Below are 21,222 nucleotides of genomic sequence, written 5' to 3' on the forward strand. Positions count from 1 at the left end.
AGTGTATTCAACATCTGGATGTTCCTGTTCTGGCTGAACTTGTCCCAAGGCTGTGCGATTTGATTAAAAGTGGACTTGGTCTAGGTACAAAGGTGAGTTATAGGAAAGTGTTCTAACATATTGCCAATTAATGTATAACTACCTATTAAAACATGCAGATTTGTTCTGGCTATAGCTGTAAAAAAGTTATAGCCAACAAAGCTTCAAACATTGCATATGCAAGTTATTTACTATGTGAGGGCAAGTGAAAAAGCCAACTCTGGTAAACCAACAAAAACCTTAGTTTGCCAGCACACTGGAGTGTACCTGTTAGCATGCTGGAATATTTCTGAAAATCTCCTGCTAACTCTGCAATTGACCAAATTCAGTCATGTAATAAACAAGCAACCAATCTATTTGTTCACCACTAGAGAAACTAGTTTAAATATCAGGGTTTGGTGAAAGATCATAATCACAATTACTGTGGTTTTATAGGAATAATTTGTTGTCTAGATTCATTTTTATAAACTTTAATCACCAATGTAACATGTTTTTCTTCATTCTAAAGGGTGGATGTGCCAGTGTTGTTGTTTCTTTAACAACACAATGTCCCCAGGACTTAAAGCCTTATTCTGGTAAGCTGATATTTCACAGTAACTTCATAGTACTGCTTTCCAGTTTGTTTGATAATTCTCTAGCTAATCCGGTGCTTACTAAAACTATGTTTTTTACCAGGCAAACTTATGAGTGCTTTATTAAGTGGACTAAGTGATCGAAACAGCGTAGTACAGAAATCGTATGCCTTTGCCCTGGGGCATTTAGTTCGGGTACGTTTTTTTCTATTTCTACTTGGTATACTTCCGGATATATCGGTTAGGGCCTCTGTTGGGTATTTTTCTGTGTATCCAAATTGTTAGGAATTTCCCCTTAATTCCATTTCTGCTGAAAGTTAACAGAGACAAAGAGAAGAAATTTAAATGTTTCTTCCCTGCGTACACCTTCTTTACAACAGTAGAGGAGGTGTATGCAGATCCAAAAGTGAGGGGAAATCTTCAACAGAGTTGGTCGAATTTTAACTTTTTTATTTTATCTTTTTATAGACAGCTCGAGATACCAGCACAGAGAAATTACTCCAGAAGTTAAGTGCCTGGTACATGGAAAAAGAAGGTGAGCAAGAGTGTAAAATAAAAAATTAAAACCTACCATTCTTGTACAAGCTATTCTGTAATCAAGCTAGTGTATAAGTTATTATGGTGCTAAACACAGTACATCATATAGTTGCATTTCATGGTTTTTAGTTAACTTTGAAGTGTCTCCTTTATTTGCTGTTGCCATAGCTTTGTAAATTGTATGGGTTACATACTATTATACAGTTTTGCTCAAAAGTTTGCATACCCTTGGAGAATTGGTAATATACAATACCATTTAAAAAAAAAAAAAAAAAAAAACAGGGTCATTTTTCACCATACATTAAATTGTGACGTCATCACACATGCTGGCATTGGGCGATGCTGGATTTAGTATACACGCAATTACTCTTGTGACTTCTGTAAGTGCGTTTTTAATAAATCATATATTTTAGTTCTAAAATATGCACTGTGGGATTCGTTTGTCCTTTTACATGTGCATTGTCAGTGGCATTATAGGAACGCTCTTTAGGCGTGGATGTCAAGGCTGGTGCAGCCACAGGGCAATTAAGTGTACGGTGATCTCTCTGTGGGATCCTGTTATTTGGTAAGTGGTGTCTCACATTGGTGGGTGGTGTTGTGGAGCACTTTTTGGTTGCTGTGCCAACACTAATTCTTCACTGAATATATGTGCAGGTACCACGGATCTTTCACTTGGGGACTTTTTGTTCACTTTGTGTTTATTCATATGAAATATGGACATTTGAATACTTTATTGCATTTGCCACTTTTGAATATTTTTTTGCTGTATTTATAGTTTAATACACTCTTATAGGGGCAGCGCCCCTATTTTTGTGTATACAGATTTTTCACATCATGTGTTCAGATGTTTCCGGAGCTGCAGTCATTTTTGATTTAGGTATTATGCGCAGTCTTTTTTGTTGTGTTTTTTTTTTTTTTTTCATCAGGCATTAATGACCATAAAAACGACCATGAAACCATTAAGACAGCTCTGGACTTGTCGCTTTAATTATGCTCCATTTATTCTGTGACTGTAATAATACATTTTAAAGTGGTTCTAGACTTCATTTTTTTTATACCTCAATGCATTATCTTCTCACTACCTAATCTACCCACCCTCATTCCTAAACACTAAGTCACCAGTCCAGCACTATCCCAGGTGTAGCAACACTCATTTCTTCCTGGTGTCATAGGAGGCATTGAGCCTATGGCTCCTGCTGCTGTCAAAATCCTGTTAGGAGGGAGTTGGGGGCATGGCTTACTGGCAATGTGTACGTCTGTGGATGCACACAACCCGTCTCAGGAGCACACCTATACGGGTTTCCCTTAGCCACCCGGCTTGCTGAGTGGGCAGGCGGAGGCAGGGACATCGCTGGTGGGGATGCTCATCTTACTTAGGTAAGCAGAGACGAAGTTTGACTGTGCCCTCCCCTGCCTGCAACCTCCTGGGACAAGTAATCTGTCCCAGGAGACTGTGGGTCCATTCACAAAGCACAACATGTCTCACACGTGTACTGTTGATTGAGAGCCAGCTGTGAAGGATCAGGAAGTCACAACCAGCTTCCCACAGTCAAAATGGCAGCTCTGGGGACCTGAAGACCAGCGAAGAACCAGCCCCAGTGGCGACAGTGCTGGATCCCTTTATTGGGAAGTACATTATTTGTATATTAAAAGTCAGCAGCTACAGTAATTTTGCTCTTTACGATCACTTTAATGGTACACCCCACTAAGATTGTAAATAGATCTGTAAAATTCATACAGGCAGCATAGGCTGGCTGCTTAGTACTTCAATTTCCCATTTCCAGCAATCCATCCCACTGTCTTTTGTCTGTTATAAATTCTTATTTATTCCAAAGATCCGTTTCTGATTACACTCTTTGCATATTCATTGCTGTTTGCCCACATAACAAAGGCTTGTTATAGACAAACAAAAAATCTGTACTAGCACTTACAGCCATCAAATAGATTTTTCAACAATAGGAACACTGCTTGAAAAAAAAAAAAAAAAATGAATAAAACTGCTGCAAATAACTTTAAGCTAAGTTGAGCAACCATTTATCACTAGCCTGTGGCATTGTAGTATTCGCACATCTCATCACATTCTTGTCTGCTTTGTTTCCACAGAACCGGTATACAGAAGTGGATGCACTTTAACTGTTCATGCTGTCAGTCGCTACAGTCCTGATGTGCTGAAGAACCACTCAGCTTTGGTGTTACCACTGGCATTTCTTGCCATGCATGAGGTGGTAGATGAAGAAAAAGGAGAAAAGGATGATACAAACCTTTGGAGAGAAGTGTGGCAAGAGAATGTGCCAGGCAAGTTCATGGCTTCCAAAACAGTGAACATTATTATTATAATACAGGATTTATATAGTGCCAACAATTTGTGCAGCCCTTTATAACATGAGGGCAGACAGTTCATTTTCAATACAGGAGGAATCTGGGGGCCCTGCTCATTGGAGCTTACAATCTAAGAGGGAGGGTCAAGTGATGCAAAAGGTAATAGCTGTGGGTAAGTAGCTGATGGAGAAAATAAAAGTACAGTTGTTAGATGGGGACAGGATAGGCTTCTCTTAAGAGAAAGTGTTTTCAAGGATTGGCTAAAAGCAAACAAAGTAGGAGATAGTTTTTAGTAGGGAATTCCATAGGATGGGAGAAGCTCTGGAAAAGTCCTGGAGGTGAGCATGGAAGGAGGTGACAAGGGAGTGAGAGAGCAGGAATTCTTGGGAGGAACAATGATTTGGTTGGTAATTTGAGACTAGGCTAGTAATGTAGATGGGGCCAAGTTGTGGATGGCTTTGTAAGCTGTTAGTGTTTGGAATTTAATTTGTTGGGTCAGCAGAAGCCGGTGGAGTGATTGGCAGAGAGGAGTAGCAGACACTGAACGGTTGGTAAAGTGGATATGTCTGGCAGCTGCATTCATGATGGACTGAAGAGGGGATAGCCTATGTAAAGGTAAGCCAATGAGGAAGGGGGTTGTAGTAGTCGAGGCACGATGACCAGGAATTGAATTAGAAGCTTTGTAGTGTCATTGGCTAGGAAAGAGAGTATTTTGGAGATGTTGCATTAGGTTGAGGTGGCAAGCTTTGGACAGTGATTGGTTGTGGGGCTGAAAGGATAGTTGTACCATCTATCTTGATAGAGAAGTCAAGGGAAAAGGCAGGTGGGGTAGGAAATGTTATGAGCTTGGTTTTGGATAGATTGAGTTTGAGGAAGTGGTGTGACATCCAGGCTGATATGCATGTTAGTAAATTTGTGATGTGTGTGGAGACTGATGGAATGAGCTGAGGGGTAGAGAGATAGATTTGGGTGTCATCAGCATAGAAATTGTAACGGAAGAATTGGAGGCTATTAACTGACCCAGGGATGAGGTTTTGATCCAAAATATTAGAGGTCCAAGAACATAACCTTGGGGAATGCTGACAGAGAAAGGAGGAGAAGGTAGAATTGTAAGTGATGGTTGGATACAAAGGATGAGAACCAGCAGAAGAGTACAGTCATGGAGAACAAAGGAGTGGAGTTTTTTTTTGAGGAGGGGTTGGTCCACTGTGTCAAAGGCACCAGAGAGGTCCAAGAGTACAGAATAGTGTCTATTGGTTTTAGCCATTAGTAGATGGCTTGTGAGTTTTAGGAGAGCAGTTTCTGTGGAGTGTTGAGGGCAAAAATCCAGACGGAAGGAGATTAAAAAGGTTAATTTCAATGAGATGGACACTCAATTGGTTGTAGACTAGACGTCCAAGGAGTTTGGAGGAAAATGGGAATAAGGAGATGGGGCATAGGTGGGGACTAGTAAGCGCTTTTTAAGTGGGGGTGACTAGTGCATGTTTTAGAGAGTTGAGGAAGATGCCAGAAGAGAGGTGCGAGATTAAAGATGCAAGTTAGTGTAGGATAGAGCCAGAGGGTGACCGTAGCATTTGGGAGGGAACAGTGTCCAGGTCCCCACTAGGGCAGGTGCTTAGGTGGGCGTTCGATAAAGTTTAGCAGTCTCTTCTGTAGTTGTGGGGTTGAAAGAAGGAAGTAATTGTGCCTGTGGGCTTAGAGCAGGGGTGGGCAAACTTTTTGACTTGAGGGCCGCAATGGGTTCATATATTGGACCCGGGGGCCGGACCAAGAGTAGATGAATGATGTGTATGTGTCATCCATAGTAAGTATAGTAATATTCCCCCATAGTAAGCATAGTAATTAATCCCCCATATAGTAATTCATCCCCCATAGTAATTCATCCCCCATATAGTAATTCATCCCCCATATAGTAATTCATCCCCCATATAGTAATTCATCCCCCATATAGTAATTCATCCCCCATAGTAATTCATCCCCCATAGTAATTCATCCCCCATATAGTAATTCATCCCCCATATAGTAATTCCCCATATTAATTCATCCCCCATATTAAGTCCCCCCTGTGTCAATTCACTTACCTTTGCTCCGCGCGTTCCTCTCGCTGTGTTCCCGCGCCGTTCCGGTGTAGCATGAAAATGTGTCTACTATGAGGATCTGTCCCCCTCGACGTATCTGCGCATGTGCCAGTTTCAGGCATTAGCAGCCGATCGGCGATCTCCGGCACATGCGCAGATACGTCGAGGGGGACAGATCCTCATAGGAGACAGATTTTCATGCTACACCGGTCTTCAGGGCGGACTGTGAGAGGAGCCTGGCTCCCCTCGCGTTTGTCACGCTGCCCCGCCTACACACATCCTGACAGCCATCCTGACAGTATCACGCTCCGCGGGCCGGATTAAAAGGTCCGCCGGGCCGTATACGGCCCGTGGGCCGTAGTTTGCCCATTGCTGGCTTAGAGTGTTAAGTGGGGAAGGTAGGTATCTGCACAGTGGAGATCTTATCATGAATTGTATCAATTTTATTTTTGAAGTGATTGTCAATCTCTTGGGCAGTGAATGAGTTAGTGGGTGGAATCATTGGGAGACGAAGTAGAGAGTTGAAAGTAGAAGTTTTTGAGGACTGGATGATAAATTGTTAATGAGATTGATAAAATAGGTCTGCTTGGCAGTGTGGAAGCAGAATTGTATTTTAGGAGGCCAGATTTTTAATTGGTTGAAGTATATCTGAGACTTAGTCTTGTGCCACAGGCGCTCAAGAGTTCGGCTATATTTTTTTCAGACTTCTGGTGTCATCTGTTTGCCACGGTTCTAGGGGTTGGGGCTTGATTCTGTGTGTAGTGAGGGAGGGGGAGAGCGTGTCCAGGAAGGAGGACAGGGATCTGTTGTCGACAGATGTGGCTAGGCTGGGGCAGGACAGAGGTTAGATTTTACCATAGAGGTGGTCAGTAGCAGAGTAGAGAACAGAACGGTCAAGGTGACAAAGGCTTCTACGAGTAATTGTTAGGCAGTTGGAGGGAGTGAAGGTAGAAGACAGGGAAAGAGCGAAACTAATAAGTTTGTGATCAGAGAGAGGAAAGGGGTTGTTGGAGAGGTTGCACAGAGTTCATAGGCAGGAGAAAACACGGTCAAGGGTGTTGCCGTCATAGTGAGTAGAAGCATGTATCTATTGCTTCACATCAAAAGAAAACGTTTAAACTGAAGTTTAGAAGTAGCAGCAGTGTTCGTTTTAATAGGGATGATGAACTGAGAATGTTCAGATTTCAGAAGAAAGAAAGTAGGGCAGCCAGGCAAAGCAATCATCCAAGGAAGGTTGATACCAGTCCAGGGGGCTGGTAGATCACAGCAATTTTTTAGAGAAACTGGAGAAAAAAACAATTGCGATGTGCCTTAAATGAGGAGAGTGACAGAGAGGGAGGTGGGTGAAGTACCTGAAAGTTGCTCTGTGGGGATAGGAAGATTCACACTCCACCTCCCCTCCATCCATTGGGTCTGTGGGAGTGAGTCCGGAGAAGGCTACCATGGGGGAGCAAAGCAGGAGAAGCCATGTTGGAGTCATGAAGCCAGGTTTCAGTAACAGCAAGTAGGTTAAATTAGTTGGTGATAAAGAGGTCATGGAGAGAGGTGAGTTAGGTACAGACAGAGGTGGGTATTCCAAAGAGGGCAAAAGAGGGGGAGGCTGGTCTTGGGAAGAAGAGTGGATTGTGGCTGCTGCCAGAGGGTGTGGGATGATGGGAGTGTTGGGGCACAGTTAAATGATGGAGGCCCAGCATTTGTTGATATACAGTATCTCCAGAGGTTAGGAGAAGCAGAAAGGTGAGGAAATGTGATTATGATTTTATATGATTGTGATTTTATATGAATGTGATTGTGATTTTATATGAAGGGACATGCCCCAGTGTCCTGGAGGTTTTAATAGCATGTAGGTTTAGAATTCACAGGAGTTGGTGAGTGCAGTAATAACTTGAGAGCAAAAATGAGGGTGATATATAAATAAGCTGTGGGGTGGAGAAGAGGGGTGAAGGAAAGAGAGTTTAAGGTTTGAGAACACAACAGTCAGAAGGAGTGGTAGAGCGTGCATGTTATAGAGGAAGCAGAGCTGAATGGGGAAATTAGGTCACCTGCAGTCTGTTTGGTTTTCAAAGTAGTTTACTGTGTATTTTCCCTTCATGAAGTTACTGAAGTGCAGCCACTTGCCCTCCAGAGGATTTACCCCCTTCCTGACCAGGCCATGTTTTGCGATACGGCGCTGCATTACTTTAACTGAAAATTGTGCGGTCATGCGATGCTGCACCCAAATGAGATTTACTTCTTTTTTTTCCCACGAATAGAGCTTTCTTTCGGTGGCATTTGTTCGTCTGTGCGGTTTTTATTTTTTGCGCTATCAACAAAAAAAATGTCAATTTTGAGAAAAAAACTGTTTTTTTAACTTTTTGCTATTAAACATATCCAGTAAAATAAAAAAAACAAATTTCGGCATTAATTTAGGCCAAAATGTATTCTGCTAAAATCGATTCTGCTACATGTGCTAAAAAAACAAATCCCAATACGTGTAAATTAATAGGTTTACGTGAAAGTTACAGCATCTACAAATGGCAGTATATATACTGGAATATGTTTTTGTTTTTATACTAGTAATGGTGGCGATCAGCGACTTATAGCGGGATTGTGGCGGGCATTCTGACACTGGGGGGAAACTGACTTGGTGTCACTGACATCCCCAGTGACACCAATACAGTGATCAGTGCTAACAAAAAAAAAAGCACTGACACTGTACTAAAGGCACTGGGCAGGAAGGGGTTAAATGAAGAACAACACTTAAAGGAAAAACCCCAGTAGTTTGCTTCCCTCATAAAGGTGGTCTAGTTTTATACGGTTAAGGGTGAGAGGTGTTTGGATATCAATTCAGAATCAGGCTTGGAAGAGGGCAGAGTTGTAAAGATAAGATTAGCTCATAATTTATGCAAGACACTAAAGGACTTCATAAACATCAAAATAATGTGGACAGGGCTACAGATGGTTGAAGCCACGACATACCAGAGACACATCAACACAATGAATACATACATTATGTACCGAATGCAAGTGTCTGTGTATACTTTACAAGAGCAGGTAGATCAATATCACACGAAATGTTGGATGAAGCAGGCAATGCTTCATTAATCAGTCACAATGGCTGCTTCCTATAAAGAGCTTTTTTCATGCAGTGTAAGGGCTGGTAAAGTAAGTTTTCTTTTTGTTTTTGTTTTGTTTTTTTTGCAATGTGTGTGACATGAATGAGTTAATAAATGCTTTCCCAGCATCAGGAAGGAATGCCATTCTATGCTTGTGCCCCACGATCAACTTTGTCCTTAATTAAGGATATTCTAATGATAATACACTTTAACAAGGTGAAACATTACTTATATGTATGTCAGTATATGTACAGGCATTACCTAAATGTTCCTCAAACCTCCCCTCTCCCAGTAGAGCATGTCCCAGAATTTAATTTTTTCTTTTACTTTGTTCCTGTAGTAAGAAACCATTTTTATTGCTCCCAGAGACATTGCGACATCATCGGCTTTTAAAATGTTTGCAGGGACAGACACTCGAAGCTCAAAACTACTTTTGCCAAGATCTCTTTCCCTCCGCAAAAGGCATAGAAAGACTCTTAGGAGTCAACGAAGCAGCTTTGTTTTGCTGAAAAAGTAATCAATGTATGTATGTTTAGTGAGGGAGAGAAACGGTACTGAGAAGACAAGTAAAGCTTCCTATCGAAAAATTGTCATTTAAAGTCACAGCACTTACAGTGCTCAATGGGCATACAAAGTAAATGCAAAATTATAAATATAGGATGTTTCTTTAACGCTACTAATTCCACTTATGTAGATCATATCAGCATAATACCATATTGTCATGATACCTTCTTCTTTAGTAACATAGGACTTGCTTGAAAATGTTTAAAGTCTGCTATGTCATTTCTTTGACATTATCCATCTAGCATATTAACAGATGGGTATTTTTTGTTTTGTAATGCCTACAGGAAGTATCAGTGGTGGTATTCGTTTGTACATGAAGGAGCTAATTGACATTACCCAGAAAGCTTTGCAGTCTCCGTCATGGAAGATGAAAGCACAGGGTGCCGCTGCCATTGCTTCCATAGCCAAACAGCAAACTGGTTCTTTGGTTCCTCCACACTTGGGAATGGTTCTCAACACACTTCTGCAGGGTCTGCCAGGAAGGACGTGGGCTGGCAAGGTCTGAGTTCATCTTTCTAGATGTTTGTTTTTTGTGTATTGAACTCTTTTTCATAGTTCTCATATCAAATGCAATTTTATTATTCTTATTTACTTACCCATTACTCATTTACTTGGCAATATATTGTTGGCTGCTTCATGAGCTCCAGTACCTAATTCCCAAGAAAGGCTATCAGCTTTCCTAAGAGAATATTGAAAGTAGTAGACATGACTTATTTTCTAGTGGTGTTGCTTTAATGGAGGTTTGTCTCATTACTTAAATGTATGTGACTAGTCACCCCCTTTTGTACCTTTAGAGTTGAGTTAGTAAGTTACAGGGCTATAGTGGAAGCGACTTCCGGGTAACAAATTAGCCACAGAGCACTTTCCAGGTATAAAGCTATTGGCATTACCATTTCTCTGAAGACCTGAGTAGACAGAAGTGGGAGCAACCTTACAGTGAAGGAAATAAGTATTTGATCCCCTGCTGATTTTGAATGTTTGCCCACTCACAAAGAAATAATCAGTCCAAAAATTGAATGGTAGGTGTATTGTAACACTGAGAGACAGAATAGCAACAAAACAATTCAAAAGAAATACATGTCTAACAAATTATGCACTAATTTGCATGTTCATGAGGGAAATAAGTATTTGATCCCCTATCATTCAGCAGGATTTCTGGCTACCAGGTGTCTTGCATACAGGTAACAAGCTGAGATTAGAAGCAGTCTCTTAAAGGGAGTGCTGTTAATCTCATTTTGTTACCTGTATAAAAGACACCTGTCCACAGGAGCAATCCAACAATCAGATTCCAAACTCTCCACCATGGCAAAAACCGAAGAGCTGTCCAAGGATGTCAGGGACAAGATTGTAGACCTACACAAGGCTGGACTGGGCTACCAAACTATCGCCAAGCAGCTTGGTGAGAAGGTGACAACAGTTGGTGCAATCATTCGCAAATGGAAGAAACACAAAACAACTGTTCGTCTCCCTAGGTCTAGTGCACCATGCAAGATCTCACCTCGTGGAGTGTCAGTGATCATGAGAACAGTGAGGAATCATCCCAGAACTACACGTGAGGATCTTGTCAATGATCTCCAGGCAGCTGGAACCACAGTCACCAAGAAAACAATTGGTAATGCACTACGGGACAAGGATTGAAATCCTGCAGTGCCCGCAAGTGCTCAAGAAAGCACATGTCCAGGCCTGTCTTAAGTTTGCCACTGAACATCTGAATGATGCAGAGGAGGACTGGTTGAAAGTGTTGTGGTCAGATAAGACCAAAATAGAGCTCTTTGGCATCAACTCGCCGTGTTTGGAGGAGGAGAAATGCAGCCTATGACCCCAAGAACACCATCCCAACTGTCAAACATGGAAATATTCTGCCTTGCGGGTGTTTTTCTGCTAAGGGGACCGGACAACCGCACCGCATCAAGGGGACGATGGACGGGGTAATGTACCGTCCAATCTTGGGTGAGAACCTTCTTCCCTCAGCCAGGGCATTGAAAATGGTTCATGGATGGGTGTTCCAGCATGACAATGACACAAAACACACAGCCAAGGCAACATAGGAGTGGCTCAAGAAGAAGCACATTAAGGTCCTGGAGTGGCCTAGCCAGTCTCCAGACCTTAATCCGATTGAAAATCTGTGGAGGGAGCTGAAAGTTCGAGTTGCCGAACGTCAACCACCAAACCTTAATGACTTGGAGAGGATCTGCCAAGAGGAGTGGGCCAAAATCCCTCCTGAGATGTGTGCAAACCTGGTGGCCAACTACAGGAAATCTCTGACCTCTCATTGCCAACAGGGGATTTGCCACCAAGTACTAAGTCATGGTTTGTGAAGGGGATCAAATACTTATTTTCCTCATGAACATGCAAATCAGTGCATAATTTGTTAGACATGCATTTCTCTTGATTTTTTTGTTGCTATTCTGTCTCTGTGTTACAATACACCTACCATCAATTTTTAGACTTATCATTTCTTTGTGAATGGGCAAACATTCAAAATCAGCAGGAGATCAAATACTTCCTTCAGTGTATCAATTTGACCGCTGCCAACTTCTACCATGGAAGTGGTTAATGCTGAAGGACTGATTGCTGATTTCATCTGCTACTTTGCAAATAACCATAAGGAACTCCAATCTTCTCTCCATTCCTACTGCCCATATAGTAACTTTGGTCACCCTAAATGCAGTATTGTTCCTTTCTGTCTAGGCTGTTGATGTTCTGCGCACAGTTGGGCCATTGGTCTCAGTGACCATTTGTCATCTCAGTCTCTCCCTGACTATACTATCTTTAACCACTTGACCTTCAAAACGTTTTACCCCCTTCATGACTAGGACATTTTTTGTTATTCAGCACTGCGCTACTTCAAATGGAAATTGTGAGGTCATGCAGCACTGTACCCAAATTACATTCATATCATTTTTTTTAAACATATATAGCTTTCCTTTGGTGGTATTTGATCACCACTGGGTTTTTTCTATGTTTTATTATATAAAAGGAAAAACACCAAAATTTTGAAAAAAAAACCCACAATATGTTCTACATTCTGTTATAATACATATGCAATTAAAAAAAAAATCTTCATAAATTTAGGCCAAAATGTACATGTTTTTGGTAACATAAAAAAATCCCAACAAGGGTATATTAGTTAGTGTGTGTGAAAGTTATATTGTCTACAAACTATGGTATATATACTGGAATTTACACAGCTGTCATACTGTACTGGTAATGGTGGTGATCAATGACTTATAGTGAGATGGTGATAATGTAGTGGGCAATCTGGCACTAGCTGAAACTGGCTGGGAAGTGCTCTACATGACTGACACTAACCTCAATAATGACACTAGTACAGTGATCTGTGCTATTACTGTACACTGTCACCGTACTAGTGACACTGGCTGGGAAGAGGTTAACATCTATGGGGCAATCAAAAAGTGAACTATGTGCCTACCAATGTGTAATATGTGCTGCTTTTATTACTAGACTTGGCTGTTTTTTTTTGTTTTTTCTCCTTGCTTTGCAGAGAGAAGAAAACAGCAAGATTGCTGCTCTGTGTACAGAGCCCTGTGTTGTTTGTAAACTGTGATTGGCCACAGCTAATCAGCAGGTCTCAGCCATAAATCATCGATGGGACCTGCTGACAAAATCTTACTGTGTCCAACCACAGCGCGGGTCAGCACAACATGTGCGTCCCAGATATGGAAGCAAGTTCGCAAAGTTTATTTACATTGCTGAGCCTGCAGCTGCTGCTTGGTCACAGTAAATCTACTGTGGCTGGGTGACAAGTGATTAACCAATTCTATGCCGCCCTATCGCAGAAATACTGCTACAGTCGGTGCGGTGCCCTACCCATGCCACCATTCGTGGCCTTGGCTGTCAATCACCGGGTCCTGGCTGGTGATTCCCTGCTCCAACGATCTCTGAATATTACCAATGGGAGAGAGACCTGTGTATAAACAACACAGATCTCTCCCCTGTCAGCTCCTGCACACTGCTTTGCAGAGCCATACAAAGCAGTGTGCCTACAGTGTAAAACACATACACAGCACACAGTGAAACAGCACACAGTTAACCCTTTGATCACCCCACATGTTAACCTCTTCCTGCCCAGTGTCATTAGTACAGTGTCAGTGCTTTTTATTAGCACTGATCACTGTATTAGTATAACTGGAGATGTCAGTGACACCAAGTCAGTTCCCCCCAGTGTCAGAATGACCGTCGCAGTCCCCCTGTAAGTCACTGATTGCCACCATTACTAGTAAAAAAAAAAAAAAAAAATCCAGTATATATACCACCTTTTTTTAAACGCTAGAACTGTCACGTACACTAATTAATTTACACGTATTGGGATTTTTTTTTTTTTTAGCAAAGACATGTAGCAGAATACTTTTTGACCTAAATTTATGACTAAATTTTTTTTACAATTTTTTTACTGGACATGTTTAACCATTAGCCGCCCGGCCAATGGCCGTTTGGCGGCTTGAAATGTGCTCCTGTATTCCGGGTGCACGCCATTTGGCGTGCTCCCGCACATGCGCGGTTTTTCGCGGTTGCAGAGCGACGCAGCAGTGCGATCTGTCACCGCCCGTGCACCTCGGACACGGCCGATGACAGATCCGAGTACCGGCTCCCGTTGCCGGTACCATGTGACCTGCTGTGATCAATCACAGCAGATCACATGACAGTTGTATACAATGGATGGCTTCATTCATGATGCCATCCATTGTACACTAGTGCCTAGCTGTGAATGGTCACAGCTAATCACATGCACATGTCATGTGATTAGCTGTGACCAAATCACAGCTAAGCACAAAAAAAAAAAAAAAAAGCTGAATGAATCGATTTCATTCAGGTAAATGCTTGCTTATAGCAAAGTAATTCTTTGCTATAAGCAAATTGTTTAAAAAAAAAAAAAAAATACTGATCACTTCCCCAAAGTAGTACAGTGTTACTATGGTAACATTGTACTATTTTGGTCATAGTAAAATATGAAAAAAAATCTTAAAAAAAATTTAAAAAAAATGTAATAAAAAATTAAATATAATAAAAAAATAAAAAAAATTAAAAAAAAAAATATTTTTTTTTTTCATACTGTCACCAGTCAGTGTCGCTGTTCACCGCCATGCCAGTTATATGATGACGCTGTACTGCACTGGTGACAGTATGTAAAAAAAAAAATAGTGAAAATAATTTTTTTAATTTTTTCATTTTCCGAAAAATTATGACAAAAAAATACAACTTCAAAAAACTCGCCATGCCTCTTATGAAGTACGTCGGACGGTCTACTCTGCAAAAAGGGGTCATTTGGGGGATATCTGTACTGTTCTGACATTCTTGGACCTCAAGATATTAGATTGGCTCTCAGTACTTCAGGATTGATCAATATTCAGATCTATACCATAGTTTGTGAACTTTCCTACAAACTAAAAAATACATCCTAATTTGGGTTATTTTCACCAAAGACATGTAGCAGAATACATCTCGGCCTAAATTTACGAAGAACAATTATTTATTTGTAAACTTTTATAACAGAAACAAAGAAAAATGTGTTTTTTTTCAAAATTTTTGGTCTTTTTTGTTAATTTAGCAAAAAATAAAAACCCCAGCGGTGATTAAATACCACCAAAAGAAAGCTCTAGTTGTGTGAAGAAAATGATAAAATTTTAGTTTGGGTACAATGTTGTATGACCGCGCAATTGTCATTCAAAGTGTGAGAGCGCTGAAACCTGAAAAATGGCCTGGGCAGGAAGGTGTAAAATTGCACGGTATTGAAACGGTTAATAGCAAAAAATCAAAAATATAGGTTTTTTTTCAAAATTGTCGGACATTTTTTGTTTATAGCGCAAAAAATAAAAAAACGCACAGGTGATCAAATATGACATTGTAGCTGCTCCACGCTGGCTTTAAGATTGAGAGGCAAGAAATCACATGACCACTGATCACTCAGCTATCTTTCTGCCTGGAGTGGAGAACAATGACTGTCAGTCACTGATCTCTCTCTCTGTTCTCCAGCACTGACTGGAGCCCCAGGCTAGGGAAAGTGCGGAGCCAGCTGTCCTTTCAGGCAGTCGAGTGGATCCCAGCAGTATTGTCATGATCTTTTTCAAGGCTGACACAGCTCTGCCCCATCAGCTGATAGTGGGCTAATGGTTAACTCTGGGACACAGGAGTACTGTTACAATAGTAATTTGATTAGTTTTTGATTTAAATGTGTTGCAAATAAGAGAACTGCCAATGAGTAAATATTGTGGTAGCAAAGAGAATAAATCACCAATGTATAGCCCTAGCCTGAAAGAGTTTCTGGCTTAAATTACATGGTGTTGACCCTGCATTTGATGAGTCCATATTTCGCATAATCACTGATCCTTCTATCATTTACAAGCCAGTGTCAGTCTCTAAAAAATCATTGTGGCTCTGAGGAAGAGGCAAGTCCTTGAAACGTGTTAGCCTGTTGGAGGTCCAGTGTTCCTATGTGGATAGCTATACCATGCAGACTGGACAGTGCTGTTCTTATGATGAGCTTATTTATACTTGTCCTTTGAGTTTATTACCTATCATTTTTTATTACTGTTATTTAAGGTAACGCACTAGGCGCCCTCTGTTTTCTTTATATCTAAAAAAATCATTGCAAGGATCTAAACATTAAAAAAAAATATTGGTTTCTTCTCTTTGTGGTTGGTATTTTTTACACAAAAATAGAATAGTGTTAAATGAAAAAACAGTAAATGCTATCAATAGAAATAAACATGCAAAATAGACGATACAAATACAGGATAATGCAGCAGATCAGCTGAAACAAATTTGTCTAACTTTCTTTCTCACCAGCTGAGGGACACAGTAAGTCATGACCTTTGGGTTATACTGCTGCCTTTAGAAGAAATGGACACTGACAAACAAATTGTAGGCAAACCTAGGATAACCCCTTCCTGTACCAGCTTGCCTCACTTTTTTGGTAGTGTCCAAGGAACAAAGACATCTTATTTAAGTGTCTTATGAAGACGAATGCTCTGCTGTGTTAAGACTAACTTTTTTGCTAGCACCTTTTTTATGTTTTTATTTCAATCAAGACTTCTCTTTACATCACTGCTGTAGTTTCATATTTTCAGTTTGCACAGTCGTTCCCAGCTTGCCTTTAGGAGTAATTGTGTCCAGACCCCACTGGACTGGGCATGCAATGGGAGGGTCTGGAAGTGGCCTTCAGGCACTGGGTTCCATATAGTACGTTTTCCAGACTGCAGAATCCATTCAAGCTGCAGAACCATTGACCCTGCCTCAGCTCTTGCCTTGTCTCTGAAGACTCTATTAGTGAGTAGGCCAATCGGGTGCCTACAGTTTCAGTAGATGACCTGCCTGTCTTTAAGAAACCAATGACAAATGGCTAGAAGCGCTGTTCTTGCTATCAGGCCTTGCACTTCTAATTCTGGCTCTGACCTTACATTGTCAAACTGTATCTGGTGTAAATCCCTAAAAGAAATCTGACCACTACCGTTGTTGATTCCTCACTTCACGTTTTTTCCGTGTGTCTCATGTCCAAATGTGTGGGGCACTTCTTCCACCCCCAAGCTTGGCTTCCAATCCATCCACACAGTCTGCTACACAGTCTGCCAAAACCTCAGACGATTCTACCTCTGCATCAAGGTGCACCCCGCTTTCAGGTGTGGGGACATGTTTAACATTTGGGGACACATGGACAGCTTTCACAGATTAGCAGATCTCTGTGAAGCTAAGGCAGAATGAACTGACTTTGTGTTAACATTTAGTTTGGAATTGCACGCAATATGCACAAGTGTTATTATATATATGATTTTTAGCCAAGCTGTTTTATTATTTTAAGTGTTTTCAGTTTTTTTCTGTGTCTTTATTTTTAGAATACTTTACATTATAATCTGTTCCAATTTACAGGAAGAACTTCTGAAAGCTATTGGAACTGTGGTTTCCAATTGTAGGTAAGCACTATTTATTGAAAAAAAAAACACACAAAGCTTGCTGTTAGGTTATATTGCTTGCTGCAAAGTCTTTCTCTGGAAATGGCATAAATTAAAGCAATTCTAAAGGTTAATTTGTCTTGTTTTTTGGATAACAAACATGTCTATACTTACCTACTGTGTGCAGTGGTTTTGCACAGAGCAGCCTGGATCCTCCTCTTCTCTGGTCCCCTGCAGGCTCTCCTGGCCCCTCCCTCCTGTCAGGTGTTCCCCCCCCCCCTTTCTCATTGGCTGACTGGCTGTGATTGACATCAGCGGGTGCCAATGGTTGCCGCTTGCTATCTCAGCCAATGAGGAGGCAGCGACCCAGGTATGCTGAAGCTGTCGTGCACATCGCTGGATCTTCATGAGGCTCAGGTAAGTATTGAGGGGGCTAGAATGCATGAAAGTAAAAAACTTTGAGCCTTTACAACCACTTTAATATAAACTTGTCATAAATATAGCGTGCAGCCTGCCATTGCTGTCCATCAGAAAATATAACATGAATGTATGAAGTATTTGACACACATTTGTCATTCACATTTTGCTTTGTTATATTAAGTTTAGATGGGTTGTGCTTGTCTCTTTTGCCCTCCACAGCAATCAGTTAAAGGAAGGTGTTCCTGGACAGCCCACTATAGATGATATTATTCAGGCCATACTAAAGGAGTGTCGGAAAGAAAATGTCAAGTACAAAATAGTTGCTCTCAAGTGTGCTGCTGATGTACTTGAATCTACTAAAGAGGATCGCTTCCAGGAATTGACAGATATCCTCTTTCCCTTGATAAAAAAGGTATATTTACTTGGGTATATTTACTTATATACCTACACATGTATGACTTATTCACAGTGCAGTGTTTTGTTCTAAGAGATTAAATATTTAGTATCACATTATGGATTAATCTTTTCAGTCTAGTTGTTATTTGGGATCAAGAAAACAAAACGTTAAAAAATGTGGCTTGGATTTTTAGTTCATTTTGTACTATTTTTATTCTCTAGCATTGTGTTTAGAGCTTTGGACAATGTTAGTCATTATAGTATATTTTTGGTAACATACAAAAGAGAGCCTCATGTGTGAGCTGTCATTCATAAGCTTGTCAGTTTTAGATCCTACACTTGTCCTTTTGTTTACATCATCACGGGAAAACATCTTGTGCCCATACAAAAAGAATAGATAAGACATTCATGCAGTGTCAGATTTATAAACTGTCTTCTGAGTCAGATTTTGGCTGCTGTGAAAAGTATAGATAAAACATAAATAATGTGGTGTTCTCTACTTATGTTAGAGGTTTTGTATTACTGTTAGTAATGGGTCTGATTGGCAAGACATGTGAATTGAATACATGGAGGTGAACATGACAGAGTCACAGTTTAATACACAGTTACCTTGCACTTGTAAGACGACTAATGTTAATGTTGGATAAAATTTGAACTCATTGTTACTTGTTTTAATATAGACTTCACTGGAAACTGTGGGAGCGCGGTCACCAAAAGAGAAAGAGGAAGATGAGGAGAATGAGAAAACAAAAGAGTTGCAGACAGAGTCTCTATTGTGTGCCTTCTCAACTCTAGGCAAGGCTTGGCCCAGGAACCCTGCTACTCAGTGTAAGGCCTTTTTCAATATACCAGGAGCTTTGCTCATTTGGGGTCCCATTAAGGGATTACATCTTAGTACTGCTTCTATAAAGACAAATGTAAAAACAGGCTCCATGCAAAAATGTTAGGTTTTTGCGGATGTGTTGAATGTGTTTCAGAGACTGCAGTGGCTAGAGATCCCAGCTCTGTCCTATGGATTACTGATAGCAGGGCTCACAATTCCCACTCACCTGTTCGCATTGGAAACTATCAATAGGAAAGAGAGAGAGGCTAGATCTGCTCTGCCTTCCCCTGTGCCTGCCCACACTCCAATCAATGCAGCTTCTAAGAAGATGTGTGGGAGGGATATTGTAAACAGAGCAGCTGGCAGCTCTGTAATGCTTCTAACTTAGCCAGTGAGCCGGGGGCTATCCATGTGAGTCCTTCCTCGCCTTCCTTCCCTTCTTTCCTTCCTTTCTCCCCTTCCTTCCTGTCCCCCCTTCCTTCCTGTCCCCCCCCCTTCCTTCCTGTCCCCCCCCCTTCCTTCCTGTCCCCCCCCCTTCCTTCCTGTCCCCCCCTTCCTTCCTGTCCCCCCCCCCTTCCTTCCTGTCCCCCCCCCTTCCTTCCTGTCCCCCCCTTCCTTCCTGTCCCCCCCCCCCTTCCTGTCCCCCCCCCCCTTCCTTTCTCCCTTCCTTTCTCCCCTTCCTTTCTCCCCTTCCTTTCTCCCTTCCTTTCTCCCCTTCCTTCCTTTCTCCCTTCCTTTCTCCCCTTCCTTCCTTTCTCCCCTTCTCCCCTTCCTTCCTTTCTCCCCTTCCTTTCTCCCCTTCCTTTCTCCCCTTCCTTCCTTTCTCCCCTTCCTTCCTTTCTCCCTTCCTTTCTCCCCTTCTTTCCTCGCTTTCCCCTTCTTTCCTCGCTTTCTCCCCTTCCTTCCTTCTTTCCTTCCTTTCTCCCCTTCCTTCCTTTTTTCTTTCCTTTCTTCTTTCTTTCCTTTCTCCCCTTCCTTCCTTCTTTCCTTCCTTTCTCCCCTTCCTTCCTTCTTTCCTTCCTTTCTCCCCTTCCTTCCTTCTTTCCTTCCTTTCTCCCCTTCCTTTCTCCCCTTCCTTCCTTCTTTCCTTCCTTTCTCCCCTTCCTTCCTTCTTTCCTTCCTTCTTTCCTTCCTTTCTCCCCTTCCTTCCTTCTTTCCTTCCTTTCTCCCCTTCCTTCCTTCTTTCCTTCCTTTCTCCCCTTCCTTCCTTCTTTCCTTCCTTTCTCCCCTTCCTTCTTTCCTTCCTTTCTCCCCTTCCTTCTTTCCTTCCTTTCTCCCCTCCTCTTCCTTTCTCTCCCCTTCCTTTCTCTCCCCTTCCTTTCTCTCCCCTCCTCTTCCTTTCTCCCCCTTCATCCCCTCCTCTTCCTTTCTCCCCCTTCATCCCCTCCTCTATCCCCTCCTCTTCCTTTCTCCCCCTTCATCCCCTCCTCTATCCCCTCCTCTTCCTTTCTCCCCCTTCACCCCCCCCTTCCTTTCTCCCCCTTCATCCCCCCCCCTTCCTTTCTCCCCTTCTCTCCTTCCTTTCTCTCCTTCCTTTCTCCCCTTCTCTTCCTTTCTCCCCCTTCACCCCCCCTTCCTTTCTCCCCCTTCACCCCCCCTTCCTTTCTCCCCCCCTTCCTTCCTTTCTCCCCCCTTCCTTCCTTTCTCCCCCCCTTCCTTCCTTTCTCCCCCCCTTCCTTCCTTTCTCCCCCCCTTCCTTCCTTTCTCCCCCCCTTCCTTCCTTTCTCCCCCCTTTCCTTCCTTCCTCCCCCCCTTTCTTTCCTTCCTTCCTCCCCTCCCTTTCTTTCCTTCCTCCCCTCCCCTTCCCTCCTCCCCTTCCCGCCTCCCCCTCCTCCCCTCCCTTCTCCCCTTCCCTCCCCCCTTTCCCTTCCCTTGCTTCCCTCTCCTCCTTTCCTTACTTTCTCCCCAATCTCTCTCCTTGCTTCCTCCCTCCCCAATCTCTCTCCTTGCTTCCTCCCTCCCTCATCTCTCTCCTTGCTTCCTCCCTCCCTCATCTCTCTCCTTGCTTCCTCCCTCCCTCCCTCCCTCCCCAATCTCTCTCCTTGCTTCCTCCCTCCCTCCCTCCCCAATCTCTCTCCTTGCTTCCTCCCTCCCTCCCTCCCCAATCTCTCTCCTTGCTTCCTCCCTCCCTCCCTCCCCATTCTCTCTCCTCCCTCCCTCCCTCCCCAATCTCTCTCCTTGCTTCCTCCCTCCCTCCCTCCCTCCCCAATCTCTCTCCTTGCTTCCTCCCTCCCTCCCTCCCCAATCTCTCTCCTTGCTTCCTCCCTCCCTCCCTCCCCAATCTCTCTCCTTGCTTCCTCCCTCCCTCCCTCCCCAATCTCTCTCCTTGCTTCCTCCCTCCCTCTCTCCCCAATCTCTCTCCTTGCTTCCTCCCTCCCTCTCTCCCCAATCTCTCTCCTTGCTTCCTCCCTCCCTCTCTCCCCAATCTCTCTCCTTGCTTCCTCCCTCCCTCTCTCCCCAATCTCTCTCCTT

General features: G+C 42.5%; 1 protein-coding gene across 2 annotated transcripts in view; it reads left to right on the forward strand.

The window, feature by feature from the left end:
• Positions 1-21,222, forward strand: part of ECPAS (Ecm29 proteasome adaptor and scaffold) — a 171,195-nt gene that overhangs the window by 132,200 nt on the left and 17,773 nt on the right. For both annotated transcript variants that reach the window (XM_089670950.1, XM_089670951.1), the window contains 9 exons: positions 3-92; positions 548-614; positions 715-806; positions 1,080-1,146; positions 3,252-3,447; positions 9,493-9,703; positions 17,089-17,132; positions 17,751-17,943; positions 18,608-18,755. In XM_089670950.1, the coding sequence (XP_089527076.1) occupies positions 3-92; positions 548-614; positions 715-806; positions 1,080-1,146; positions 3,252-3,447; positions 9,493-9,703; positions 17,089-17,132; positions 17,751-17,943; positions 18,608-18,755 (1,108 nt within the window). The remainder of the gene's footprint in view (positions 1-2; positions 93-547; positions 615-714; positions 807-1,079; positions 1,147-3,251; positions 3,448-9,492; positions 9,704-17,088; positions 17,133-17,750; positions 17,944-18,607; positions 18,756-21,222) is intronic.

This window comes from Staurois parvus, unplaced genomic scaffold (genome assembly GCF_062004578.1).
Source record: "Staurois parvus isolate SC_StPar_1 unplaced genomic scaffold, SC_StPar_1.0 ptg000096l, whole genome shotgun sequence".
NCBI lineage: Eukaryota > Metazoa > Chordata > Amphibia > Anura > Ranidae > Staurois > Staurois parvus.